The sequence below is a fragment of the Nicotiana sylvestris genome, chromosome 10, assembly GCF_000393655.2.
Source record: "Nicotiana sylvestris chromosome 10, ASM39365v2, whole genome shotgun sequence".
NCBI classification, from domain to species: domain Eukaryota; kingdom Viridiplantae; phylum Streptophyta; class Magnoliopsida; order Solanales; family Solanaceae; genus Nicotiana; species Nicotiana sylvestris.
In genome coordinates, this window is record NC_091066.1 from 137709286 (window position 1) to 137731209 (window position 21924).

The 21924-nt window shown below is 40.5% G+C and overlaps 1 protein-coding gene across 1 annotated transcript; it reads right to left on the bottom strand.

The window, feature by feature from the left end:
• Positions 1-1812: 1812 nt before the first annotated feature.
• On the bottom strand, positions 1813-7273 carry LOC138880015 (uncharacterized). Its single transcript, XM_070159666.1, has 2 exons — positions 7128-7273; positions 1813-2158 (listed from the first exon to the last, which is right to left on the bottom strand). Exons 1-2 carry the CDS (start codon positions 7271-7273, stop codon positions 1813-1815), a joined length of 492 nt encoding a protein of 163 aa, XP_070015767.1.
• Positions 7274-21924: the final 14651 nt, after the last annotated feature.

Here is a 21924-nt window from a genome sequence, read left to right on the forward strand (position 1 = left end):
TAGGGAGAGTTGAGGATGTATGAGTTTGAGTTCCACAATGACCAAAGTAATTGAGGGAGTTCTTTGATGTAATGAGTTAATTCTTGATGCTCTTGGGTCACATTTGATCCATAGTTTTTCAAAGTTTAAATTTTGTTAATGATCCATTCGTATTGAGGGCAATTGTTAGTCCCAATTGAGCTTGTTGAGGTTACTTTAGGACATCTGGAATTACTTGGATTTTCCTTTAAGGGGCGGGTCTTATTTTGTTTGCTTGAAGACAAACAAAGGTTTAAGTTTGGGGGAGTTGATAAGTTAGGATTTTAACATGTTTTATGCCCCTACCTGCCTATGCTTTGATCATATATTATTACAAAATAGTCCTAAAAGGCTCACAAGTTGTGCTTGATTGCAGGTTTGATCGACAAAGTGACGAAATGTCAAAGATCGACTCAAAAAGGAGTGAAACCTGCTCAAGTATCAAAGACCAAGAAATTTAAGAAAAGAAGGCCTAGTGAGGACCGCGCAAAGTGGAATGCGGCCGCACTAGGTGATTCAGAGAGTTGGTGAATCAAGCTAGAAGAAGCGCGGCCGTGGTACACATCTCGCAGTCTGCGGTGAAGGCTCCGCGGCTGCACTACTCTTTTATATGATCCGCGGTCATGGGATTAAGAGAGATGAAAGTTTGCAAAGTCAGTGCGATACGGTCCGCGGTTGTGATTGCGCGGACCATGCCAGCTCCCTCCGCAGCCGCGGTCCATTCTACGAGGTCCGCGGAGTCCAAGTTCAGAGAAGCACAAGTCAAAGTCAAAGAGCCCAGTGCGGCCGCGGTCTATTTAGTGCGGCCCGTACTGACCCCGCAGGGGTATTTTTGTCCAGTTTTTCCAGCCTAGTATAAATAAAATATTTTACCATTTTTTAGAGAGGGGGAGATCAGACAAAGGTTGCGCTCGTGAGAACGAATTTTGTAGCCATTTTTCGCACTTTTTCTTTACATTTACAATAAATTCTTGTATTTTAATTTTAGCAATTAATTAATATGTTTAGTTCTTCATCTATTTCTGTATTTTGTTCTTCAAGCATGAGTAGCTAAACCCATTAGCTAAGGTTGCGGCTCAACCCTAGTGTAGGTAATTGATGGGTGTTTCCATCTAATGTTAGATTGACTATGGGTGTTTGCTATTTGGGTTGATTTTATGTTTTAATCTAGAATTGGTGGTTACAAACACTGATTCAAGCTTTGTGGGTTTAACTCTTCTTGAGAAAGAGAGTCTATGACCCCAAAATTGACCCAACAAGGAATTGGGATGGACTCATGAGAAATGATAGTCCCAATTAATGGGTTAAACCTCGAGAGAGTAATTACCCTACTTGAACCCTAGTTGCTTGGTCTAATTTGCTTACTCATTTGGTCTCGAGAGAGTCAATTGGGCAAAGTCACTTTCTCTATCGAGAGGTGTGAGAGTGGGTAAAATTGTGCAACGGTTATAGCATAAGCCCCAATTATGTCAATCGAACCTTAGTAACATCTACCCGTCAATTAGCCACCTAGGTAGTGTCACAACCCTAGTGCCCTTCTTCCCATTAGATACAACTTAGCAATATTCTCGTAGCATAATTTAGTGTTAATCAATAGTTTTATAAAAATAGTTATAATTCGAAAACCCAAAAATGTTTTGAAGTGACATTAGGAGTACAAACACATCTCTAGGCTAGATAGACAATCCAACTCCACTACTAGCTCCCTGAGGAAATTGATCCTGACCTTCATATTGGGTAAAAGCTATTGCGACCCGCTCTTTCTACCTTAGTGTAGCATTGAGTTGGCAATGATCAATTAACACCAGGAACATTTCTTTCTTGGATATGGCCACGACCATGACCACGACCACGAATATGGCCACGACCTTTTCCAAGATTAACATAATAAGAATACACCTCATCCTGTTTAGGCAATGGTGTAGACCTGGTTGGTCGATTTTCGTGATTTCTCATAAGCAATTCATTGTTTCGTTCAGCCACAAGTAGAAGAGAAATCAACTGAGAGTACCTTGTGAAGCCTTTCTCTCGGTACTGCTGTTGCAAGACCATATTGGAGGCATGAAACGTTGTAAACGTTTTTTCAAGCATATCATAGTCACTGATATTATCTCCACAGAGTTTCAAAGTAGAAGTAATTCTAAACATAGCAGAATTATATTCAGAAACAGACTTAAAGTCTTGGAGCCTAAGATGAGCCCAATCATATCGTGCTTATGGAAGAGTGGCCAACTTTAAGTTGTCATATCTTTCCTTTAAACCATTCCACAAAACAAGTGGATCTTTCACTGTGAGATATTCAATTTTCAACCCTTCATCAAGGTGATGGCGCAAGAAAATCAAGGCCTTAGCACAGTCTTGGGTAGATACTTTATCTTTATCTTTAATGGCGTCTCCAAGACTCATTACATCTAAATGGATTTCAACATCTACTACCCATGTCATATAGTTCTTGCCCGAAATTTCAAGGGCAACAAACTTTCTTTTTATAATATCAGAAAAAATTAAAAAAATACAAATTTGAGAAAAATTGTACCTTAATTTTCTCAAAGATCTTCTTGAGATGGTAGAGCCTCGTGCTGATAACGTGTTATAATATATAACCCAAAATAACAAAATAGAACAAGCAAAAACAAACTAAGAGATATAGAGAGAAAGAGAGGAAGATAGATTCTTATTTCTTCTTCAATTGTGTGTATTTTTCTATCTATTACAAGGCCTTTATATAAGCATAAAAAGTGAAGAAAATATATCATGGAATATGTCATTGAACATACAAAATATGTCATTGAATATGTCATTAAACATTTGAGATGAAGATCATGGAGGAAGAGTAGACATCTAACATAATGTGATATTTATCATAACATATTCGTCTTGTTCTACTTTTTCATTTTTGAGATAAAAAGTTATGAATTCACTCTATCTTTTTTTACTTTCATCTTACCAATTTAGGAAGAAATCCTATGTCTACACTGCTCAACGGTTGGAGTAGTCAAAGTTATCTATATATATATATTAAAGCAAGAACGTTACAATATATAATTGCATTGTGGTTAAGCTAAGTGGCAAACTAATAAATGCAAATAGTATATGATAACTTTATTCTATATATATATATATATATATATATATATATATATATATATATAAAAAACTGAATTTGAATTAAAGAATAATTTTGAATTTATAGATAAAAAATTTAAATTTGAATTAAAATAAAAAATAAATTTATCTTTTTTTTGTCAAGTTATCATACTTAATTTAGTTAGTGATCATATGCAATCATGCTAGGAACTTTTATTATCTTTTCTGATTATTTAGATACTATTGCGCCTGTGGTAAAAATTTTTTTATTCCATATAACTATAAAGCTCTTTCACATTTAAAACCCTATAATTAAGTTCTTTAATACAATATGTCTAGATTTGAATAAATCGAATTTCTTTTAAAATAAATGTAACATATATGGTACATGATCGCTGCCGACTCGACACTACACTATGGTAGGAAGAGCGAATCGCAATAGCTTTTACTCGAATAGAGGTCCGTGATCGAATTTCCACAGGGAGCTAGTAGTGGAGTTGTATTTTCTGTCTAGCCTAGAGTTGCGGTTGTGCTTCTAATGTCACTTCAAGCATCTTTTGAGTTTTTGTATTTATAACTACTATTATAAAACTACGGATTAAAGCTAGATTATGCTAAGAGAATATTGCTAAGTTGTAATTAATGGGAAGGAAGAGCACTAGGGTCGTGGCATTACCTTGGTGGCTAATTGACGGGTAGATGTTACTTAGGTTCGATTGACTTATTTGGGGCTTATGCTATAACCGTTGCACAATTTTACTCACTCTCACACCTCTTGGTAGAGAGAGTGATTTTGCCCAATTGACTCTCTCGACACCAATTGGGTTGGCAAATTAGACCAAGCAACTAGGGTTCAAGTAGGGTGATTACTCTCTCGAGATTTAACCCGTTAATTGGGACTATCATTTCTCATGAGTCCATCCCAATTCCTTGTTGGGTCAATTTTGAGGTCATAGACTCTCTTTCTCAAGAAGAGTTAAACCCACAAAGCTTAAATCATTATTTGCAACCACCAATTCTAAATTAAATCATAAAATCAACCCAAATAACAAACATCCATAGTAAATCTAACCCTAGATGGCAACACCCATCAATTACCCACACCAGGGTTGAGCCACAACCCTAACTAATGGGTTTAGCTACACATAATTAAAGAAGAAACTGAAGAAATAGATGAAGTATAACACATATTAATTAATTACTAAGAAGAAACTACAATAATCTATTGTTAATGGGAAGCAAATATGCCAAAAATGGCTATAACACCAAGCGCAACTGTTCTTCTGTTCTCAGATCTGACCGCCCTCTTAAAAAAATAGTAAAATGTTCTATTTATACTAGGTTGGAAAAACTGGACAAAAATACCCTTATGGGGTCAGTGCAGGCCGCACAAAATGGACCGCGGCCACACTGGCTCTTGGGCTTCAGTTGTTTGATGACTTGAACTGGGGGATGCGGACCGTGTGGGGGTGTACCGCGGCCGCGAAGGCAACTAGCGCAGTCTGCGCAGACGTGACTGCGGACCGCGTGAGGACAAATTCCCTTTGTTGAACCCTATGAACGCGGACCGCACAGAGCAGGAGTGGCCGCGAAGCTTCTCCGCGGGCTGCGTGAATCTTACCGCGGCTGCGTGACCTTAAGCTTGAAAATGTCCAGTCTCTGAACCTCCTAGTGCGGCCGCGGTCATTGTTACGCGGTCCGCACTAGGCCCCTTTTTCTTCACTTCTCTTGGTCTTTGATACTTGAGCAGATTTCACTCCTTTTTGAGCCGATCTTTGACATTTTGTCACTTTGTCAATCAACCCTGCAATCAAGCATAACTTGTGAGCATCTTGGGAATGTTTTTGTATCAATTTATACTCAAAGCATAGGCAAGTAGGGACATAAACACTTCATCCTAACTTATCAACTCCCCCAAACTTAAACCTTTGCTTGTCCTCAAGCAAACAAAATAAGACCCACCCCTTAAAGGAACATCCAAGTAATTCTAGCAATCCTAAAATAACCTCAACAAGCATCAATTGGGACTAACAATTGCCCTCAATACGAATGCATCATTAACACATTTAAAACTTTGAAAATTATGGATCAAGTGTGACACAAGAGCATCAAGAGTTGACACATTTCATCAAAGAGCTTTTCTCACTTACTTTGGTCATTTTGGAACCCAAACTCTCACATCCTCAACTCTCCCTAAGCGAACCTCACCTTTTGAATATTGACACACAAATCGAAGCAAATGAAATTTCACTAATCTCTCTCAAAAAGGATGGTCACAAGTCCGGCTCTAAGTACCATATGCTTGCCCTTTATGTAAGCATCCACTAATGTAAGATCCCTTCAACTTGAGATCAAATAGGGCTTTTGTGGAGTCATTGTGAAGGCTTTTAGGCAAGGGTAGGACATATTTTTATTCATGTGGGTTCAATCTTCCCTTAAGCACTTCTTTTGATTCATTTCGGCGCAACTTTCTTGGCTCTTTTTAAGGATTTCACTTCTTCACAAGGGGTTAGAGAGACACATTGTCACTCTTTCTTATACCATTCAAAACATTTCTCCTTTTTCTACTTTCTCCACACCTTTTTTACTTTTGTTTTCCTTGAATTCCTTTTTATTCTTGTTCACATTGGACTTTATTTTTGTCCTTTTTCTTTTCTTGCTTTTTCATTGCCTTCTTTTCTTTCTTTTGTACCTTACTGCTTTGCTTCCTTTATTGTCTCTCCCCCCAAACTTAGATTTTTGCCATTACTCAAGGGAAGATTTGGGTATCGAGAGAGGGTAATCGTTTAGAACGGGTATAGGCTTGTAGCATTGGTTCTTGAAAGAAAAAGGTTTAAGGCTCAAAAGGGTTAACTAGGGATTATTTCATTGGAAGGCTATTAAATTGTTCAACTTAGCATTTGGATCAAGGAGAGCCTATAATTATTTCTCAAGTCAAATTTCACCTAGGATTTCGCCTCAACAGACATTCAGGGCAAGTTCTAGACCATTGGCTCGGGACTTGGACTCAAATTTCAATTCCTCACCACACACGCTAGGGATTTGCTAAAGACATCGAGTCGAGGGCCCACAACGACCTTAGTTATGATTTAAACACACAATGATCCAAAAAGACCACATGATGATCGTTTGGTCAACGCAAGAGTCTCAAAGCCACGACTTTCACCATCCTGAACACAATATTATGTCTTTCACCATGGGATAAAAGGCAAATGTGCTAGGCCCAAGTGAAGCTTTGCTTGAGGTGCCTTTAACTATGCTATCAAAAACAAAAGAAAAATCAAAGAAACGGACTCAAACCCTTAAGAAGGTTGTCACGCCATCTATCATTGAGAAGAGCCACCCAGTTCGCACAATACTCCACCCTTGGAAAGAACCGTGGCATTAAGAAAATCAAGGGCTTATTGGAAACGCTAAAATCAAAACAAGCGGCTACGAGCCTAACTACAAAGCTAAAAACAAAAATTTTGCGAAAATAGAAAATAAAATGAATATGTACAATAGGGGAGTAGAATATACAACGGGGGATGAATATATACAGAAATGTAAAGTTATATACAATCCAAAGTAAAAAAACACAAAATCAATAAAAATAAACTAAGAATCTATATATATACAGTCATCCAGAAAAGGTAGGGTACACCCCCACGAATAAAAGTTGGCATTGTCCTCAATGCCAACTATCAAATAAATATCAAAACAAAAGAAAGGATATAGGATCTCCCTAGGCCTGGTCCATCTGCATGGGATCATCAGTGGTCCCCAAGTCCTCTATATGTATGGGAACCTCAGATTGGTTCCCGATCTCCTGCTGCTCAGCTGTTGGGACTGGGACCTGCTCCTGAACCGGCTGACTAATAGGTGCATCACTTGAGGGGGTCTCCTATGGGTCTGGTAGCTCAATAACTGCACCATCTAAACTGGGGAGCTTCCTCTTCTTTCTTAGGTGCCTGGGTGTCTGCTCCTGTTCCTGCTGTGGCTATGGCACTGGTGCTGCTGCTGGGGCTGGATCCCCGAATAACAAGTCTAAAGGCATCTGGTCTGCCAATAGCCTGTCCACATCAGTCCGTAGCACTCTCACCGACTCCTTGGACGCCCTTGACTTCCTCATCTTCTTGTGCTCCTTGGCAAGATCCCTCAAAGCCTTTCCATGTGAATCCACCGCCATAGTCAAGACGTCCTGAGTCCTCACAATCTTCTCCTAATTTTCCAGGAGCTTCTTTAGTGTGTCCTCAATGGACTGAGGAAACTGAGTAGTGGAAGGTGCTGAATGGGCCTCAACTGTAGCAGACAATGTAGACAACTTGGATGTCGCAGCTGACATCCAGTTGTTCAAACTGGCTAGTGTCCGGTTCAACTGCTGGGTCGTGAAAGGATGAGTCGGGGAAGAAGGGACCCCCGTGTCAATTGAAGTACTAGGACCAACAGAGGAGTAGGGTCGTGGAGGCAAATCATCATCAGTGGTGATAGTAAGCATGGTGGAAGGCTCTGTGGGGGGCTCAACCGAAGACACTACCACCACTGGCTCCTCAGACTGGCTAGCTGGAGTAGAGGAAGGCGGCTTGTAACTTCTGTCTTTGGAGTTGTCTGTACTAGGAGAATGGAGCCACAGGTTTTACCTTGACATCAAACGGTCTCTTCTCCACCTCCAATTCCCGGAAATACATAGTAAGGGTGCTGGGAAAAAGGGTAGTTCCGGTCATGCTCAACCCCTACTGCAGAAATGGTGCGGGACATCACATTGCCCACATTGATAGGATAACCTACCATAATAGAAGCAATAAGAATTGCACAGGCAAGTGGAATAATCTGATCATGAGTAGTTGGGTCAAGGCGACTGCATACAAAGGTCAACCACCCTCTAGCCTCGAAGTTGAAAGTTCTCCGAAGTATTTTGGTCCCTGCTTGTAACCATTCTGGAACCGTACCCGGGATTGCCAGGTACGAAGCTAACCACGGACGAACCTCCTCGCCCATTGCTAAATTTTCATTGTACAGGGACTTATCTTCGTCAATGAACACCAAATACTCATTCAACGCCTTCCCGGTGAAAACCACATTTTTGTTTCTCACTTTCGTCACTTTAGTGCCTTTCAAGATATGAGCCACATTGCTGTAAAACTCCTTGACTATATGCTCATTTGCCTTCAAACAATTGTCTTTAAAGAACTTCCAACCCACTCGAGCCTGGAACTGTCTATGCACATTGGGGTTTAGGGGTAGAAGGTCTTTGTCAATAAAGCTCCGCTCAAGTATCAACTTCTGTGATGGCCATCATTCTCTAAATTTGTGGGATGCCACCTGGCTGACAAATCGATCTTCCCAAACTTCAGGTTTTCTAGTTCTCTCAACACCCCCAACCTGGGGCACCCCACTGTCTGGTACCTCATTATCACTATTAGTCCTGCCTTCTGCACTCTCCCCAGATACTGAAGCTGTGGGAGAGGTGGAGTATTCACCACTGCCTGCTGCTGAGCCATCAGATGACTAAGAAGGTATACGTTGTGGGGCTTGGGCAGTATGTGAAGCCAGGACTGCAGTAGTTGGCCCTGAATCAGAAGAGAGGTCCTGTGAGGGTACGTACTCACTCCCCGATTGGTCGTCTATAACAATTTGTTTCCTTGTTTTCAGTTTATGTCGGGAAGTGAGTTTAACTTGTTTCCCTTTTCCTCCCCGGGAGGAGTCACCTCGGTCGGGTTGTTTAGCACCTCTTCCTCGTTGTTTTACCATTGTCTGCAAACAAATACATCTAACATTGTTAGTTGAAGCACAGGCAGTGAAACATGTGACTTAATTAAAATTGCAGAAGCAAAATGAAAGTTGCAGACACTGCTGCAGATCAAGGCACCGCGGACCGGGCTAAGGCGACCGAGGGCCGCACTGAACAAAACCCCAGGAAGGGTCTTCTCTGAATCTCACACCGCGGTCCGCACAAAATGGGGTTGCGGCCGCGGTGGGCCAGCGCGGACCGCACAAAAGTTATTGCAGCCGCGCCGGACACAAATTATTCCTCAGTCATTCAAGCATCGCGGACCACGTGAAAGCGTAATGCGGACCGCGTTAGGGCACCACGGACCGTGCTAAATCGACCGCGGGCCGCACTAGGTTAGGTTCAGTGAGTAAGATAGGGATTGCATGTTTTTGTTCAACTTTTACCCCTACTTGTCCCTTCTCATGTACCCAATCCTTAGTTATTTCAAACTAACATGGAAGCTACCCTAGACTAACAATTCGAAGACAATTGTGAAGGCAAAGAAGTTACAGACTACTAGCAAGCAATTAAAATAAAAATAAAAGAGTAATAATAAAAAATGCATGAAATGTTACTCGGATTATGAAGAATGAATGCAATCTATCCACACAAGCAAGAATCTCAGTCTTGGACGGGGATGAACAGTAGAATTAGGGTTCTGGGTTTCCAATTTGCAAAAAGGGTAAAATGAGACCCTTGGTCTCTATTTATAGAGCCCCAGTAGGACCCGTACTTACCAACCAGCGCGGTGGCACAAAAGTGACCGCGAACCGCGCTGGGTTTATTTGTGTGACCCCTCATGATGAAACCTACGTGGACCACACAAATGTGTACTGCGGCCGCATCAGCCCACCGCGGACCATACTAACTTGACCGCGACCGCGGTGAAGAACTTCAGAGAGTCCCCCTTTTGACTCATGCCAGCGCGGACCGCACAAAATGCACCGCGGCCGCGTTGGCAATCTTCAGAGACTATGCCATTTTCCAACTTTGTTTTGTACTGCTTCAACATAATCCCTGCAACATCTCATAAATAGTTAGCTCAAAAATCCTAAGCTACACATGGGTTGCCTCCCAAGAATTGCCTGATTTAACGTCGCAGTACGATGCATGTTACCACCACATCACTTTAGATAAAGAAGCGCCACTATGTGGCTGCCATCGAACTTTCCGAGATAATATTTGACCCGGTGACCATTGACTCTGAAGACTTCACCATTTTTGTTTTTTAGATCAAGAGCACCAAACGGGGTCACGAACACAACTTCAAATGGCCCACTCCACTTTGAGTTGAGCTTACCCGGAAACAGACGTAACCGGGAATTAAACAAAAGAACTATATCCCCCACTTTGAACTCCTTGCCCTGAGCATATTTGTCGTGAAGGTACTTCATTTTGTCCTTATACAAGGACGAGCTGGAGTATGCATGGAATCTAAACTCATCGAGCTCAATAAGTTGTTCAACCCTCAAATTTGCAACAACATCCCATTCTAAGTTCAACTTCCTCAAGGCCCACATAGCCTTGTGCTCCAATTCCACCGGAAGATGGCAAGCTTTCCCAAACACCAACTGGTACGAGGACATACCAATCGGAGTCTTGTAAGTTGTTCGATAGTCCCAAAGAGCATCATCCAATTTTTTCGACCAATCGGTCCTATTTGCATTTACAGTTTTAGACAAGATACTCTTAATTTCTCGGTTGGAGACTTCCACTTGACCGCTAGCTTGAGGATGATAGGGGGTGGTTACTTTGTGATTAACTCCATATTTGGCTAGCAATGAATCAAAAGCTTTGTTGCAAAAGTGAGATCCCCCGTCACTAATGATAGCACGGGGAGTGCCAAACCTCGTGAAGATACTCTTTTTAAGAAATGTCACAACACTCCGGCTTCATTGTTGGGCAAAGCCACGGCTTCAACCCACTTGGAGACATAATCTACCGCCACCAAAATGTAAGTGTTTCCACAAGAGCTCACGAAAGGACCCATGAAGTCGATGCCCCAAACATAAAAAATGTCTACCTCGAGAATTGTATTGAGGGGCATTTCATCCCTTTTTGAAATTCCACCAGCTCGTTGGCATTCATCATATCTTTTGACCACATCACCGGCATCTAGGCCAATAAAATCCACAACTAAGCACTTTAGAAGTCGTTCTCGCCCCGCCATGATGGCCACCATAGGGTGAGGAATGGCAAGCTTCCAAAATACCCAATTGCTCCTCTTCTGGGACACATCGTCGAATCACACCATTGGTGCAAATCTTAAACAAATAGGGCTCGTCCCAATAATAATCCAAGCTATCCCGTTTGAGCTTCTTCCTTTGGTTAGAAGAGAGCTCACATGGGATGATTCTGGTAACAAGATAGTTTGCAATATCGGCGAACCACAGTATTCCACTCATTGACACCGCAAGGAGTTGCTCGTTGGGAAATGTATCATTGATATCAAGGCCATCACAAGGCCTTCCCTCCTCCTCCAAATGGGACAAGTGGTCCGCCACTTGATTCTCGCTACCCTTCCGGTCAACAATTTCTAAATCAAACTCTTGAAGGAGAAGAACCCATCTCATCAATCTTGCGTTTGAATATTTCTTGGTCATCAAATACCAAAGGGCGGCATGGTCGGTGTGCACAATAACTTTAGCCCCCATAAGGTAAGGACGGAACTTTTCTATAGCAAAAACAATAGCCAACAACTCCTTTTCGGTGATTGTGTAGTTCCTTTGAGCCTCATTCATGGTCTTGCTTGAGTAGTACACCGGATGGAACATCTTGTTGATCCTTTGGCCTAAAACCGCACCCACAGCAACGTCACTCGTGTCGCACATGAGATCGAATGGTAAGCTCTAATTTGGTGCGGTGATGATAGGGGTAGTTGTCAACTTTTGTTTAAGGAGCTCAAAAGTCTCCATGAATTTCTCATCAAAAACAAACTTGGCATCTTTCTCTAGCAATTTTCACAACGAGTTAACTACCTTAGAAAAATCTTTGATGAACCTCCGGTAGAAACCCGCGTGCCCAAAAAAACTCCTCACCCCTTTGACAGAAGTAGGGGGAGGAAGCCTTGAAATAACCTCGATCTTGGCCTTATCAACTTCAATTCCTCGCTTCGAGATCTTGTGACCCAACACTATACCCTCTTCTACAATAAAATGACACTTTTCCCAATTTAGAACAAGGTTGGTATCTTTACACCGGGCCAACACTCTATCCAAATTTACCAAGCACTCCTCAAAAGAATTCCCACCCACGCTAAAATCATCCATGAAGACCTCCAAGATATCCTCCACCATGTCGGTGAAAATAGCCATCATGCAATGTTGGAAGGTCGCCGAAGTATTACATAATCCAAATGGCATTCTGGAGAAAGCGAATGTGCCATAAGGACATGTGAAAGTCGTCTTCTCTTGGTCCTCCGGGGCAATGAGAATTTGATTGTACCCCGAGTAACCATCCAAAAACAATAGAAAGCCCGGCCCGCAAGACGATCAAGCATTTGGTCAAGGAATGGCAATGGGAAATGATCTTTTCTAGTCACCTTGTTCAGCTTCCGGTAATCTATGCAAACTCTCCAACCCGTCACTGTCCGAGTCGGAATAAGCTCATTGTTGTCATTGGTCACTACAGTCATTCCACCTTTTTTCGGTACGCATTGTACCGGAGAAGTCCATGAACTGTCAGAAATAGGATAAACCACACCTGCGTCAAGCCACTTGATAACCTCTTTCTTTACCACTTCTTGCATAGCCTCATTTAGTCTTCTTTGATGCTCAAGTGAATGCCTCGCATCCTCCTTAAATATGATTTTATGCATGCAAAAGGCGGGGCTTATACCCCGAATATCCGCTAGAGTCCATCTGATTGCCCTTTTTTGCTTTTAAAGAACCGTTAAGGTGGCCTTAACCTGCATGTTAGTAAGGCAAGAAGAAAGAATGACATGTAAAGTAGAATTTTAACCCAAGAATTCATACCTGAGGTGTGGAGGAAGTGGCTTCAACTCCAACACCGGTGGCTCCTCAATCGATGGCTTCATTGGTGGAGTTTTGCGATTTTCAAGATCTAAAGATAGCCTTCTAGGCTCATAAGAATATGAACCCATACCATGCAATGCATTCATGCACTCCACTCTACTAGCATCATCATTGACATCTATATTAAGAAGCACGGCCTCAAGAGAATCTTCAACATTGATTATGGAACTTGTGTTGTGGCAATGTCCACAAAAGAACACACCTTCATGCTATTTGATTGTCTCATTCATTTGCAAACATGGAATACCACCTTCTCATCTCCCACTCGGAATGTCAACTCACCCGCTTCAACATCAAATAATGCCTTCCCCGTAGCTAGGAAAGTCTTCCAAGAATAATCGACACTTCAAAATCCACCTCACAATCTAATATGACAAAGTCGGTCGACAATATGAATTTATCAACATGGACAAGAACATCATCGATTATGCCCAAGGGTCGCTTCATCGATCGATCCGCCATTTGAAGTCTCATTGAGGTAGGTCGAGATTGCCCAATTCCCAAATTCTTGAAGACCGAGTACGTCATCAAATTAATACTAGCCCCCAAGTCACACAGGGCTTTAGCAAAATTTGCACTTCCGATAGTACATGGGATAGTAAAAGCTCCGGGATCCTCAAGCTTGGGTGCCATTGAATGCACTATGGCACTCACTTGATGAGTCATCTTAATTGTTTCACACTCCATTGACCTCTTCTTTGTAACCAAATCTTTCATGAACTTTGCATACCCCGTCATTTGCTCAAGTGCCTCAACCAAAGGGACATTAATTGTGAGGCTCTTCATCATGTCAATGAATTTTTTGAATTGATTGTCACTCTTTTTCTTTGCTAACCGTTGAGGATAAGGTGGATGTGGATTAGGCAAAGGTGCCTTGGCTTTTTGTATAACCGGCTCGGGCATGTCAATCATATGTTCCCTAGACTGGTTCACGACATCTTGAGTCTCTATCTCGGCCTCATCATTAATACCAATCCGCACATCATTATTCGCATTTTGATTAACCACATCATCAACAATCAAAGGTACATCATCATCCCGCAACTCAACATCTTCATCCATAACTTGCTTTTTCATTGAGGCATTCATATCACTGCCTCTCCCACTTGTTGTTGTAACCGCCATCACATGATTATTATTCCCAACCTTCGGATTCACCACCGTATCACTTGGTAGCGCACCCTTGGGATGAGTATTCAATGCTTGAGAGATTTGGCCTAATTGCACTTCCAAGCTCCAGATAGATGTGTTATGCGAAGCTAGTTGGGCCTCGGAATCTTGGTTCTTTTTCATCATTTGCTCGAACATGCTTTCAATTCTCCCCATATAACTTCCGGACGAACTCGGACCTTGAGAAGGAAAGGGGGGTGGGTTGTTCGGTTGTTGGTACATGGGGGCCTTTGAAAGCTTTGCCCGCGATTACCTTGGTTCCCGCTATTGTTCCACCCTCCTTGATTGTTGTTGTTGCCCCAATTATTGTTACTACCATTCCAATTTCCTTGGTTGCTTTAATTACCTCAATTGTTGTTTGTTATTCCAATTACCTCCGCCTTGTTGTTTATTGCCCCAATTTCCTTGAGGACGCCATTGTTGATTTGAAGAGTTACCTCTATTCCCTTGGTAGTTGTTGACATATTGGACCTCTTCGCTTTGATCATCATAGCACTCATTTGAATAACCACCACCATCATTATTGTTGTCATATTGTTCACAATTACCTTGAGGTTGTTGTCCTCTTTTCCTCCTTTTCAACATAGAAACACCTTCCATTGCATTGACTTGGCGCGGGTTTTGGACTTGTTTCAATTGCGCCTTTGCCAATTGATTCATAGTTGTTGTAAGCTCGGCGATGGCTTGGCCATGATCGTGCAATTCCTTATGCAAATGGATAACCGTGGGGTCACCTTGAGGCACATTTTCTCGGTTTTGCCATGTTGAAGAGGTGTCGGCCATTTCATCAAGTACATCACATGACTCTTGGTAGGAAAGTTTCATAAAGTTCCCTCCGGCCAATTGGTTCACAATGCATTGATTTGTGGTGTTGATGCCCCGATAAAATGTTTGTTGAATCATAGCCTCGGTCATGTCGTTATTAGGGCATTCTTTCACCATTGTTCTATATCTTTCCCATATCTCATGCAAAGGTTCTGTTGGCTCTTGCTTGAAAGCTAAAATTTCATCCCGAAGAGCTGCCATATAACTTGGAGAGAAGAATTTGGCAATAAATATGTCCTCCAATTCATCCCATGTTGTAATAGAATGATCGGGGAGACTTTCTAACCAATCCAATGCTTTACCCCGAAGAGAGAACGGAAAAAGCCTCAATCTCAATACATCCTCAGACACGTTTGTCTGCTTGCTACCCCAACATATATCTGTGAACTCTTTCAAGTACTTGTAGGCATTTTGATCGGAGGCACCCGTGAAATACCCTCTTTGCTCGAGCAAGGTCAGCATAACATTTATGATTTGAAAGTTCCCCGCCCGGATTCAGGGAGGAACAATAGCACTGGCGTATCCTTGATTTGGCAAAACTCTAGGAACCACTCTCGGTGGTGCCAGAGGAGGGTCTGGAATATTGTTGTTCTCATTTGCAATTACATTGACATGTCGGCCTCTCCATGGAACTTGAGGTAAGACCTCATCTGGTTCTAGATCCTATACCTCCTCCCTCGCTATCACATTGCCGAGAGGGTCATTTGCATTAAGAGACATTGTACCTGATTGATCGACACAAACAAAATTAGTAAATAAGAAGGAAAGAGAAGCAAAACACAAAACTAACTAAACAGATAGTCAACACCGTAAGCTCCCCAGCAACGGCGCCAAAAAGTTGATGGTTGCCGACTCGACACTACACTATGGTAGGAAGAGCGGATCGCAATAGCTTTTACCCGAATAGAGCTCCGGGATCGAATTTCCACAGGGAGCTAGTAGTGGAGTTGTATTTTCTGTCTAGCCTAGAGTTGCGGTTGTGCTTCTAATGTCACTTCAAGCATCTTTTGAGTTTTTGTATTTATAACTACTATTATAAAACTACGGATTAAAGCTAGAATATGCTAGGAGAATATTGCTAAGTTGTAATTAATGGGAAGGAAGAGCACTAGGGTCGTGGCATTACCTTGGTGGCTAATTGACGGGTAGATGTTACTTAGGTTCGATTGACTTATTTGGGGTTTATGCTATAACCGTTGCACAATTTTACCCACTCTCACACCTCTTGGTAGAGAGAGTGATTTTGCCCAATTGACTCCTCGAGACCAATTGGTTTGGCAAATTAGACCAAGCAACCAGGATTCAAGTAGGGTGATTATTCTATCGAGATTTAACTCGTTAACTGAGACTATCATTTCTCATGAGTCCATCCCAATTCCTTGTTGGGTCAATTTTGAGGTCATAGACTCTCTTTCTCAAGAAGAGTTAAACCTACAAAGCTTGAATCAGTGTTTGAAATCACCAATTCTAAATTAAATCATAATATCAACCCAAATAACAAACACTCATAGTCAATCTAACCCTAGATGGCAACACCCATCAATTACCCACACTAGGGTTGAGCCAAAACCCTAGCTAATGAGTTTAGCTACACATAATCAAAGAAGAAACTGAAGAAATAGATGAAGAACTACACATATTAATTAATTACTAAGAAGAAACTACAATAATCTATTGTTAATGAGAAGCAAATATGCCAAAAATGGTTACAACACCAAGCGCAGCTGTTCTTCTATTCTCATATCTGACAGCCCTCTTAAAAAATAGTAAAATATTCTATTTATACTAGGCTGAAAAAACTGGACAAAAATACCCCTGTGGGGTCAGTGTGGGCCGCACAAAACGGACCGCGGCCGCACTGGCTCTTGGGCTTCAGTTGTTTGATGACTTGAACTGGGGGATGCGGACCGCGTGGGAGTGTACCGCGACCGCGAAGGCAACTGGCGCGGTCCGCGCAGACGTGACCGCGGACCGCGTGAGGACAAATGCCCTTTGCTGAACCCTATGAACGCGGACCGTACAGAGCAGGAGTGCGGCCGCGAAGCTTCTCCGCGGGCCGCGTGAATCCTACCGCGGCCGCGTAACCTTAAGCTTGAAAATGTCCAGTCTCTGAACCTCCTAGTGCGGCCGCGGTTTGTTACGCGGTCCGCACTAGGCCCATTTTTCTTCACTTCTCTTGGTCATTGATACTTAAGCAGGTTTCACTCCTTTTTGAGCCGATCTTTGACATTTCGTCACTTTGTCAATCAACCCTGCAATCAAGCATAACTTGTGAGCATTTTGGGACTGTTTTTGTATCAATTTATACTCAAACCATAGGCAAGTAGGGACATAAACACTTTAAAATCCTAACTTATCTGTACACGTCTGGTTATCCAGCTAACAAAAAAGAGCTTAAAAATCGAATAAAAGTTTATTTACATATATAATGAAGTAAACCTACATGTTGGAGAAAGAAACATCACAAAATCAGTCAATATTCAAAAAACTTATTTTTTCCTTTTTGAAAAAACATTTGTTTGAAGAGTCAATTGGTTTAAATGAACATCAAATAAATAACAAAATTTTGCCTATATATTTACTATTATTAATTTTAATTTAGCACCTACTAGGAATTGATGGGTATGAGCTGAAACCTCTTCATTTAGCTGCAGTCAAGCCAGCATTGCAAGGGTTTAATATTTTTTTGTTGAAGAATATCAGTTTCGAATCACTAGATTATGTGAAAAATTATTTCCTCGAATTCAAAAAGAGGGACATTGGTTTCTAATTAATAATTTCTATAGCAATTTTCAAGCATAACAAAAAATATATTTAAAAAAACTGGTATGACATGAAATATTTCTTTTAAAATGTAAACAAATTATTTCAAAATGGGATTATTTTTAATATAATGTAATATTAAAAATAAATGGATAAGATATTTTTGAATTTTGTAGAGTTTTTAAATTATTATAATAGAAGTCATATCATGGATAAAATCAAGAAACCGAAATCTTATGGAATATTTACATAAATATCTGGCTAGATTTATTATTTACTTTTTATAGTTAATATCCATAGATGATTGTCACGACCCGGATTTTCCCACCCCTCGAGAGTCGTGATGGCGCCTACTAATGAGAGCTAGGCAAGTCAATCCTTAACTACTTACTTCATTATCAAATTACTTCTTTTTAACAAATATAAGTCGATAACATGAAAACAACAGAACTTTAAATAATTAAGCGGAAGGTAGCAATTAAATGTCTGAAATCTGCATCTATTACAGATACTTAAGTCTTAACCACTCAAAACCTGGTGTCAAGTATCACAGACGGTCTAAGATTTACTACATATAAAGTCTGAAGAAATAATAATACATTGTTTCTGAATGTAAGGAAAATGAAAGAGGAAAGTAGGGATAGAGGGAGACGCCAGGGCCTCCGGACGCCTGCAGGTCTACCTTGGATCTCCGCGTGGACTGAAGGTAGCCTCCACACTATGGTCCAAAAGCTGCTCCGGAATCTGCACATAGTGCAGAGTATAGTATCAGCACAATCGACCCCATGTGCTGGTAAGTGCCTAGCCTAACCTCGGCGAAGTAGTGACGAGGCTAGGACCAGACTACCAAATAAACTTGTGCACTTCAAATATATATACAACACAAAAGAAATACAGAAATAAACAAATAAAGATAGGAGGCGGAAACATGCTTCGGGGAATAACGGGTAAAACAGAATATCAAGAGAATTATAAAGGAGTCAAAATCAACCACTAACAAGAATAAGGAAAACAAAGGCAGAATTCACTTTCTTTTCACATCTTGTTGCAGGCATGCAACCCGATCCCATTTCCTGTGTCTCGTGGCAGGAGTGCCACCCGCTCCCATTTCATGTATCTCATGGCAGGTGTGCCACCCGCTCCCATTTTATTTACCTCGTGGTAGGCGTACCACCCGCTCCCATTTAATTTATCTCGTGGTAGGCGTACCACCCGCTCGCATTTCATTTATCTCGTGGTAGGCGTACCACCCGCTCTCATTTCATTATATCTTGTGGTAGGCGTACCACCCACTCCCATTTCATTATATCTTGTGGTAGGCGTACCACCCGCTCCCAGTTACAAGCCAACAAAAATCACAAGGAATCCCGACAAGGGAACAAGAACAACATAACAACTTCCTGGCAAGGGAACAATGATATTTCAACAACATCCCGGCAAAGGGACAATAATATTAACAAACATCCCGACAAGGGAACAATACTATCAAAACAAACATCCCGGCAAGGGATCATTAAAATCAAACAAACATCCCGGCAAGGGAAAAATGGTGATAATAACATACAAAACGCAATAAACCACAACAGAGTCATAAAACTTATAATACAAGACTCACGGGCATCCTTGACACCAACGTATAGATACTCGTTACCATGCCTATACGTCGTACTCCACAATTAACATGTAGCAATTAAGACACAACTCCTAATCCCTCAAGCTAAGGTTAGACCAACCACTTACCTCGAACTTCCACGGCAAACTCAAGCCTCAAACACCGCCTTTCCTTTCGAATTCGGCTCCAAATCAATTTAATCTATACATAATCGACTTCCTAACATCAATAAACGCTAAACAATCCAATTTCAATGCTCAATTATAACTTTCTAATCATTCTTCCCAAAAAGTCAAAAATTGACCTCGGGCCCGCTTGGTCAAAACACGAGGTTCAAACCAAAACCCGATCACCCATTCACCCACGAGCCCGAATATATAATTTGTTTTCAAATCCGACCCCCAAACGAGGTCTAAATCACGAATAATCAAAAAGCCCTAACTCTACCCAAATCCCTAACTTTCTACCCTTAATTACATGATTTAAGCCTAGAAATCTAATGGGTGTTAATGGAAATTGAAGAAAATGAGTCTAAGATTACATACCTATGAATTGGTGGTGGAATCCCCTTTCAAAAATCGCCCAATTTGGAGTTAAGATGAAGAAGTTATGAGTTTTGGTGTAAATCTCGTAATGGCTACTGTTCTGGTCTTTTAAAATAACTGGGCGAAATGAAAAATCGCGTTCGCGATGAGTTAGGCCTGATAAGCCTTCGCGTTAGCGGAAACCGGCTCGCATTCGCGAAGAAGAAACTCCTCGAGCCTCGCATTCGCGTCTAATGGGTCGCGTTCGCGTAGGTAAAATGCCTCTCCCCCTGCCCAGGCTCACTAGCCATCGCGTTCGCGAGAGCTGTGTTGCATTCGTGAAGGGTATCCCTCCTTAGCCTCGCGTTCGCGACTCCAGCATCGCTTTTGCGAAGAAGAAGTTTGGCTCCTGGGAAATTTGCCTTACGTGTTCGCGAGTGGACCCACGTGAACGCGAAGAACAAAATCCCTAGGCACTAAATATCAAAAACCTGCAACTTTTCATAAGTCCAAAACCTTCCGAAACACACCCGAGCCCTCGGGGCTCCTAATCAAACATACGTACTAACTCAACAACATCATACGAACTTATCTGTGCGATCAAATCGCTAAAATAACCTCAATAACAACGAATTAAACCTCAAAACCAAATAACTTCCTCAAACTTCTTCAAATATTAATTTTTTGCAATTTAGGTTCAAATCACGTCAAATGACATCCGTTTTTCACCAAATTTCACAGAATCATTTTAAATCACATATAAGACCTATACTGGGTGCCGGAACTAAGATACGGGCTTGATACCATCATGTTCTAATCAAATTTCATTTCAAATTTCTTTAAACAATTTCAGAAAATAATTTTCTTTAAAAATTATTTTCTCGGGCTTGGGACCTCAGAATTCGATTCCGGGCATACGCCCAAGTCCCATATTTTCCTACAGACCCTCCGGGACCGTCAAATCATGGGTCCGGGTCCGTTTACCCAAAACGTTGACCGAAGTCAAATTAACTCATTTTACAGTCAAAATTTATCATTTTTTCACAGATTTTCACATATAAACTTTCTAGCTACGCGCTAAGACTGTGCACGTAAATCGAGGTGATGCTACATGAGGTTTTCAAGGCCTCAGAAATACAAATTTCAATTTAAAAGCAAGTGATGACCTTTTGGGTCATCACAGTGATATACTGGCAACACACGATTATACACATATTATATATGGATTATATATAAATTATAAAATATTTAATTTTTTAATTTAAGTGGTAAGGCGAACACTTATTTAGGGTGATTAGCTAAGGACAAAAGAAAAATAAGGAAGAATCTATATATCTATATCTATATATATATTAAAGCGAGAAAGTTACTATATATAATTGACATTATAGTTAAGCCAAGTGGCAAACTAATAAATATCAATAGTATATGGTGACTTTATTCTATATTTGACTATTTTAGTTAAATACATATATATATATATATATATATATATATATATATATATATATATATATATATATATATATTTGAATTAAAAGATAATTTTGAATTTATATATAAATTTCTAAAATTCGAATTTAAATTAAAAATAAAATTTATCTTTTTTTATCATGTTATCATATGCAATCATGTTAGGAACTTTTGTTATTTTTTCTAATTATTTAAATACTACTTCGCCTCTAGCAGAAAAAAAAACTACTCCATAAAACTATAAAACTCTTTCACATTTAAAATCCTATAATTATAGTTCTTTGAAACATTGTAGCTAGATTTGAATAAAATGAAATTCTTTTAAAATAAATTTAATATATAGGGTACACATCTATGTTTATCTAAATAACAAAAAAGAGTTTACAAAACCAAATAAAAGTTTACTTGCATATATAATAAAGTAAACATACATGCTAGAGAAAGAAACATCACAAAATCAGTCAACATTAATAAAAAAAGTTATTTCTTTTTTCTTCTTGAAGAATATTTGTTTGAAGAGTCAATTTGCATAAATGGACATCAAACAAATAACAAAACTTTGACTATACAATTGCTATCATTAATTTCAATTTAGCACATTCAAGGAATTGAAGGGTAGAAACTGAAACCCCTTCATTTAGCTGTAGTCACGCCAATATTGCAAGG

Excerpts from the sequence above, each read along its gene's own strand:
- LOC138880015 (XM_070159666.1), bottom strand. The coding sequence starts at position 7,273 with ATGGCGGTGGATTCACATGGAAAGGCTTTGAGGGATCTTGCCAAGGAG. Across the intron at positions 2,159-7,127 it reads GACCAGATGCCTTTAGACTT|AATTACTTCTACTTTGAAAC; the intron begins GTTATTCGGGGA and ends TGCTATGTTTAG.